The sequence below is a fragment of the Cololabis saira genome, chromosome 22 (assembly GCF_033807715.1).
Source record: "Cololabis saira isolate AMF1-May2022 chromosome 22, fColSai1.1, whole genome shotgun sequence".
In the NCBI taxonomy this organism is placed as follows: Eukaryota; Metazoa; Chordata; class Actinopteri; order Beloniformes; family Belonidae; genus Cololabis; species Cololabis saira.
The window spans coordinates 16,758,144-16,766,578 of record NC_084608.1 but is presented as its reverse complement, the minus strand read 5'-3'; the positions used below and the strand labels follow the sequence as shown (position 1 = coordinate 16,766,578).

Here is an 8,435-nt window from a genome sequence, read left to right as displayed (position 1 = left end):
AGAGCCTCCCTGGCATACCTAAGAGACTTTGTTAGTGGGTCATAAGTGACATTTACAAGAGACATAAAAAGCAGGCAGACTCATTATTCTCTGTTATGATGAAATATCTAACTTTACAAGACATAAGTTGATTCAGGTCTTTAAACTTTTAAACAAAAGTTAGAGTTTAACTTTATTCTTCAAGGGATTTATGCATATTAGAGTCACCTTTTAGAACGAGTAATGTGAAACTGAACTATGGATCTCAGGAAGGTATTCACATTTCCAGTAATCACTAAGATTGCAGAGAATCCCCAGAGTGAGATATTACGTCATCCATTCCACTCTCGGTTCTCCAGTTTAATGAAATATCCTTCTCTGGGACACGAGAAAACCCATATGTTTTATCTGTCACCGGCTGATGTTTACCTCAGTCATGTGTTTAAAGTTCAGAGACAGGATGTTAAAGAATGACAAGGAAGTGTGACGCGTGATTCAAACACGCACGCACACCTACAGTACATGCAGACAGGCACAAGATCTGTTACGTAATTACACCGTTTCATTCTTGACAATCTTGGAGTCAGCTGAGGTGGAGCTTAATGGTTTCGGGGAAATAAAGGTTCCCTGGTGCAGAACAGTCTGCTGCTGAGTCTGCTCACAACTCTCTGCCATGGACCAAACATATCAGTAAGTTTAATGCCTCTTTTTTTTCAGTGATTGTATTTATGTACAGTACAGACAAAAAATTTGGACACAGCTTCTCATTCAAACAAATAGGGAAGTGTGTCCACACTTTTGGTCTGTACTGTATGTGTGTGAGCGAGAAATAGAACGTTTTACTCTGTATGGAGTCTCAGTTGAATGACATAATTATATTGATTATCGTGTGTAATATAAGACAAAATTAGTTAGTACGCCCTTTTTTCATCCTGTTTTTTTAGTTGTTTTGTTTGTTTAAGCATCTGATTGCAGAGTCGCTTAATATTTGCCATGACCACAAATATTGAACTTTTTTCAACAAATATGATGCCAACAAGATACTAAGTGTTGCCATGATTGAGATCCACCTTTAGTGACAATCTTTGGGATTCGTTTCCAGATTGGCTCTCACATCAGTGTGGAGAAAGTCTGGCACATTCTTATGTACAAAATGACCACAGTACATTGAGTTTTTGGCAGTCGTATATAAATAGCTTTCTTAAGGTTGTTTTTTTATATATATTATTATAATATATTTCTCACTGCCTTGGGGAAAGTATTCAGTGCGTTTTACTTGTGAATAATCTTACTAACTTTCAAACAATTAATTCCAAATTTCTTCTTAAAGATCATTGCTTATTTCTTTCCTTCTTGGCATTGTGTTAGCACACACCAGAATGCTACAGATCAGCAAAGTGCCCAAGTGTCTGGTTTTACAGACTTCTGCACACCTGCTGAAGATCAGTTTATCAAGAACCCATGATCATTAATACCTGGGTGCAACTTACCCTCTTACATCCTATTAAAGCAGTGAGGGGGTACTGAGCATTGGCCATATATATATATATATATATATATATATATATATATATATATATATATATATATATATATATATATATATATACATATACACAAACAAACAGAATATAAAGAGGCCATACTTAGTTTTGCACATGACTGTATGTAAGACCACATGATCCTGAAGGAAAAAAATCTTATCTCAGTTCTTGTTTTATAATCCACCATTCGTGTTTACAGTCACGGATTACTATTTCATTACATAATAAGTGTGTTATATAATTTATCAGGACATGATATGATAAAATGTTTACGACGGAGACTGAAGGGCATGAGAATGGGGTGTAACACCTGATTACGTGTGACTGTAGTCATGCTGTAGTCAAACCTTTGCAGAGTGGCTCCAGTCACAGAAACTACTGTCATATAACAAACATTGGGTTTTCACTGGGGGGTGACGTGTAAAAGCTTAAATAAATGTTTGTACATGCTGGGAAAACTGAATGATTTGTCTTTTAAACACATACAAAAACATATATTTTTCTTTTATGTTGTGTTTGCAGATAATCCAGAAAAGGGCACTTGAAATGAAAGTATCCACGCACTTTTTTTTAATGAAACTTCAAAGCAAATGTGAGCAACTGCAACCGTAAACTGGACAAGGAAAGAAGTTTCAAGACCAGCCTTTCTAGCCACCTCATGATGTCGCAGCCAGATGATCAGTACTCGAAAAACCGATTGGTTTTAACTTTTGTTGGATTCTTTTTATATGTTGGAGACATTGTTACAGACACTATATTGGCTGTGAACTATTTTAAAGAAGCCCAGTATGTTTGGGGTGGAATGACTCTAATGTTTGTCCTGACTGGGCTGCTAGTAACACAGATTTTCAGCTGTGCCTGGTTCCGGGACGATATGGAGACTGAAGGAGAGCAAGAAAACTGCTCATCAAAGGCTAAAAGTGTTGCTATCCATGTCTTTGGCATCGGTATCTTCTTCAGGTATGCAATAGATACGATTACCTTGCATTTTGCTTCGCATTATGGATGTGGATATGCTCAGTGGCCATGAATTCTGCTTTTAATTTTCATCGATTAGATTTAAGCAGACAGCCAGTCAAAATTATGACCACATTTCTCCCTCAAAGATGATGGTTCACCACTATCCTTACAGGCTTTAATAATGTAGAGGTCATGTCATCACCTAGTCTTTCAGTAGTCTCAGTAATCCTTTGCTTCCTTGATGCATACCAATAATTTCACTGTTGGGGAGTGAGAAACATCAGCACACGACTTGTCTTCTGACATGTTAATTAAGGACTGAGAAAACAAATCGCTGCATCACTTGGGGTCGAATCATGATGTAAAAACCTGGTCAGACAGTAATTTCAGTTAGTCAGCTGACTCCCTTTTTGGCGCACATGATGTTGCTGAAGCCAGACGTGACCAACTGAAGCAACCCCAGATCATGATACTTCAACCGCAGCAGATACTAGACATTTGTCTCTTATGTATTTGCTTAGTCACCTACTGGCCTTTTGTCTAGTTTGTTTACTATATTTACATAAGATGCATGAGGATGCTGGTCACACGCATATACCGGTAAGGAGGAATGCCTGTGTGTTATTAATATTTGGTATGCACTGACATGTCTAAGGAATGTGCAAACTGGTATAACTGGTACACGCAAGTGCTTTGCCAAAGCATGTCCTTCTGTGGATGTGCAGACAAATTACTAAACAAATGCATAACATGATGACAAGTTGTTTTTATTGTGTTTGGTCTGTTGCTAGGTATTGTCGTCTGCTTAGGGAAGGCTTCAAAGAGATTTGGATGACGAATTCACCCAAACAGGGGCACTACAGGCTGTTCTGCATGGCTGCAGATCTCAGTATGCTGAAGATGTTCGAGGCATTCCTGGAGAGCGTTCCTCAGCTGCTTTTGCAGCTTCATATACTGCAAGAAAACAATGAGTTGTCAGTCATGCAGTGTAAGTAGAGGCAGACAGTCCTTTCTGTATCATCTCAATCTTACAGAATCATCACTTAAATTCCTTGTCCTTTTCTTTCAGGTTTGTCAATGGCATTTTCCTTCTTTAATGTGGCCCTGGCAGTGGTGGACTACCGTGGCTTACTACGCAGATCCCTCCCCAAAACCAATAAAATGCCCCCAGGCCTCCCGACGGCAGTCTACCTCCTCTACAAACTCGGCACCATCACCAGCCTTGTTTTCAGCTACAGCCTCCTCCTCAGAGTCAGCATTTACAGCACAGTAGGCTTCGCCCTGCTCTGGGTGGTGACAACAAGTTGGGCACACTTGTGTGAGACCGACTTCTGCTCATCCAGAGCCCTGGAGCTTCTCTACCGAGCAGTCGTCGGAGTCATCCTCATGTTCACCTTTTTCAACGTGAAAGGACAAGACACAAAAAATTCCATGAGCACCTATTACGTGCTCTATACAGTTATAAACATTAGTGCCCCAATAGTGTTTATCTATTGTAAACTGACCATAAGCATGTTTTTCATGATAGCTTTGGTTATCATTTTTGCAGGTTCACTGCTGGGGCTGCTGTGTCTTGTGTTGTACTACCACTACCTCCATCCCAGAACACAGGCAGATGAGGTAGATGGCCAACAAAAGGAAGTACTGCCAAATAGAAGAAGCAAATTTTTGCAACTTTGAAGTCATTTTTCCAAGTATATCTAAGATATAATTGGAGGAAAGAGAAACATATACACAGTTGTGAATCTGAACTACCTCGACAGAGTCAAGCCGGTGCAGACGGTCATCTTGATATTGTGCTTGCAATCCACTCAAAATTATTGCAGGTACTACCGGTACTAGTCTTTTTGATTGTTTTATTGTGTTTTATCCTTATCCTTTATCCTATTTATTCTTGCATGAGTTAAATGTATCACATGTGATATTGTTTCGTGGCCCCGGGCTTACAATTCACTATTACAAGGAAAAAACACAACTGCAAAAGAAAAATCTACACATTTCTGAGAACACAAGAATGATTCAAAGACTGAACATTTCACTGTTCAGAAAAAGTAACAAAACAAAAATAGCAACAGTTTGTCAGAAAACAAATGTACGACTTACTGCACCTTCTCCAGTTTAGATGAGGATTTGGCCACTTCTGAAAACTGTGTACTGTGTATACAGTCTAGTCAGCGTAATGTAACAAAGTACAAATACTTAAGTGCAATTTTCACATATAGATACTTTACTTTAACATTTCTATGTCTGGCAACTTAAACTCTTACTCCATGTCTGCGTACGAATGCTCCGATACATTTTCCTTGACCATTTCTGTTACACATTACAGTAAAATCAAACAAATGTGTTAGACTGTAATAGTTTAGATGAGTTAAAACCTTGATTCACTCTAATTTCATCAACGCTACTGATGACTTGTTGAGTCCCATTTGTGGTTAAATGCTGCATGTCACGTTGACAGTGACTGATTCTGTCGTGGTCATAAAAGCAACCAGTGGTATTCCCAACTCTAACAGTCAAGACCATGGTAGTTAAATGTGTTAAATTAGTACGTATGAGAAATGGGGTTTGGCAGTTTTTGAAAGTGATCTTAAGAGATGTTAGATGCTTATGTGGCGTACATTTAGTTTAACCCTTAGCTAAAGGTTAGAAGATTCTTAGTTTCTTTTTGTGACTTTAGGGACCTCAGGGACTGAATAAATGTCCTTTATTTATGGAACATGTGATTTCCTGTGGGCTATATTAATGCTGATGGGTATATTTCTACATCATAACATTCTTCACACAGACAGTTTGACCTCAGCTGAGCTCATGATCGTGGTGACGCCGTCACAGTCTGCGCTGACCACAACAGCAGGTTAGATGTGAAATGTTTCAGTTTAGATTGCAACATGTCATCTACACACTTACTGACCCATTTCCACTGGATCTTCACATTTTTATTTTAAGCACAAGGTTTTTCTGTTCTGGTGTCTTATTGACTATTGTATATATTTAATTTAAATTAATACAATTGTAATATTTTATATAATATATTGTACATATTTACTTATATGTTATTAATTAAATTGAGCTTTAAAAAATGATGTATTTTCTATTTTGTTTAGGTGTTTTTGAGATGTTGTGTTTGGTAGGCTTTTTTTGGCAATTCTTTTTCTTAAATATAATATTTTTCAGTTTTGTTTATACATTTTCTGTTGTTTTTTTTCTAGTTGTGTCACGTTGAGTTTTGCAGTTCAGCGTCACCAGGATCACACAATCAATCATGTGCTCCAACTTAAGTTGCTGAAATTCTTTGAGAATTTCAAGAAACAATTTCAGACAAATTCAAATTTTAGCATTGAATTTCAAACAGCACTGAGATTAAAACAGACAAGAGATGACATGTTCTTATATCCTGTAGCGGTATCCTCACAATTACTTTAACCAAGAGCATAGTTACTTTTGTTTATTACAAGCTTTCTTTATTTCCTTTTGTATGTACCATTACATTCTTACAGACATTTACAACACTTTTGCACGTTTGCAGCCTGACAGAAGGTACTTAGGGAGGCGTTTTGTTTGTATGGACCTACACTTGTAGTGCAGATGATGAACACAGGGTGGCGCTACTACCAAACATGACTTTACTAGGAAACTGAAGTCAGGCGCTCCTGTTGAGGAGATGTACAGACACAATCACAGACAAAGAACATGCAGCACTGAATGTGTATTGAGTGTTATTTACTCTCTCTTTGGTCAAACATAATCTCACATTAATTCAATGTTTTTGATTATTAATTCTTAAAATTATCTTAATCCACATGGTTCCTTTATAATATTTGAAACTCCTAAGTGTATGGGTAACTGCTTTTAGACCAACAGAGGTTTTCCTTCCCTATTCTAGTGAAGAATACAACTAAAATGTTCAGTAGAGGATCGGATACAAAGTGATAGCTCATTTACATCGTGGAAGAGGAAAAAGATTTCAGGGGATGGCGATGGCTGAGTGTGAGCTCACCTGGGAGGAACGCTGACAAACCGCAAGGCCTGCGATGGTTGTTGGCTCTCAAATAAGCACAGCCATTTATTTTGGGTTTTTTTTGCCCTCTTTTTCTCCTTTAATTCGGCCAAACGCAGAGCTTTTGACTTGTTTACTCCAAGAGGCCACTTGAACTTTCATCAGTCGATTGCGTTCCATCAGGCACACTCTATAAAATGACTAATGAACTTTTAGGAACTTTTTGTTGGGAGGAAATGAATCACTGCCAGGTAGTTACCACACAGAATTCAATTTTACCGTGAAGCTAAAGTGGATAGACTAAATCTTCATTTCTTGATTGCTTTTCTTTCTGTCTGCATATAAAAAAAAAAAAAAAAGCGTCCTGGACGGGCAGCCTGTCCTCGGTTTACCCCTGCCGTTTGCCGAGAGACAACTGGGATAAGATCACTGTTGACCTGAGAGAGAAGAAGCAGGTTAAGGTAATGGATGGAAAAAAACAAGAACCTTTTTCCTTTTTTTTAACCCGCAGGGAGGACTCTCCTCTAAGAAGAAGCAAAATGACATCTTCTTTTGCATTTGAGATGATGTATGCTCCCCTCTGTACTCTCTGCTATATATTTGCTTGGGCTAAGTGGAGTAATGTGATGTAAACCTGCCAACGGGACTTTTACTGGGAGAAGACGCATGTGTCTTTGGCTGGACCTCGGAGCAGTCTTTCCCTTTTTGTCATCCTTTGCTTTTGTCAAACCACACATAATTTTGGCTGTGACTCACCACTGACAGCGCTGCCAGGGAGCAGTCACAAGCCATTGGGATGAAATGTGTTGAGTAAAGCATTACCTCCCTCTCTCTCTGGGAGAAAACAAGCAGAAAGAAGTCTGGCGTTGACAAGCTTGCAGTAATTTCCACTTCTGGCACTGAGAGCGTAATACCCAGTAATCTTTCCCTCCGATCTCGCTGAAAAGCACCCCGAGAAAGGATGGAGAGCTCAGGGAGAACCTGAGAAACTAGAAGCAAATCAAACATCGAGATAACCGAGGGTGCAAAATGAATCTCCAGAGCTCCGCAGGTCTGAGCTTTCCACAATCAAAGTCAGATCACTTTGCTCTTATCACACACTCACAACAAAATAAACACACAGGCACATAAGCTCACGTTGCCATCACTGTCAGCAGTTACGTTTTGTAAGACTGGACTTCTCAGTGTCTACATTAGCAGCCTTAAGCACTGACCTCTCCTTAACAACCTCTGGACTTTTCACCAAATCTTATCTTTTTGTTTTCCATCACCACATCCTGAAACAGCCGGTCGGGTGGGGGACATTCCTGGCGTACACCATCCCCACAATTTGTACAGACACAATAAACCCACACAAGCAGCCTGTTTCCTATTAAGGCTTCAAAGTCCATATAAACCATGATTAATGAAGCCCCGAGATGCTGTATGTCTTTAATTATTATGACTCGACTGCTGCACCAGCGCCTCGGATGCATTAGCAGTGTTGGCAATCTGTTCATTTCTGCCTGGTTCGTTGTGACATGGCTGCTTCATTTCATTCTCTGAGAATTCCCCCGAATTTAGAAGAAGGCAGGAGGAGAATGATACAAACCCCCACTCTCCCTCTGTTTTTTTTTTCTTTCTCTGCAGTGGCACCAAAATTTCTTTAATCACTGTACATGCACACTTACAAATGAGGTTGGGCAGTGACAGATTGGAGAACAGGCTGAGGATAATTACATGCAGTGGGCTGGTATGTGATCAGAGCGTGGCATTGCATTACCCAGATGGTTCTGTAAATAAAGTCCTCATGCAATGAATGATGATATTGTATAGCGCATTATACCGGCTACAATAGCCCTGCCATTGTTACTGTTTAGGTTTTGGCTCCGAAATAGCTGCTGGTGTTGTGTGACAAGCACTCCAACGAGGAAGTCAATCTCGGTTTGAAGAGAAACTACAATGGATGAGGT

At 39.3% G+C, this 8,435-nt stretch overlaps 1 protein-coding gene across 1 annotated transcript; it reads left to right on the top strand.

The window, feature by feature from the left end:
- The first annotated feature begins 554 nt into the window (after nucleotides 1–554).
- xkr9 (XK, Kell blood group complex subunit-related family, member 9) lies at nucleotides 555–5,551 on the top strand. The gene is made up of 4 exons (XM_061713224.1): nucleotides 555–669; nucleotides 2,046–2,483; nucleotides 3,275–3,471; nucleotides 3,553–5,551. Exons 2-4 carry the CDS (start codon nucleotides 2,182–2,184, stop codon nucleotides 4,161–4,163), a joined length of 1,110 nt encoding a protein of 369 aa, XP_061569208.1. The 5' UTR covers nucleotides 555–669; nucleotides 2,046–2,181; the 3' UTR covers nucleotides 4,164–5,551.
- The last annotated feature ends 2,884 nt before the right edge of the window (nucleotides 5,552–8,435 follow it).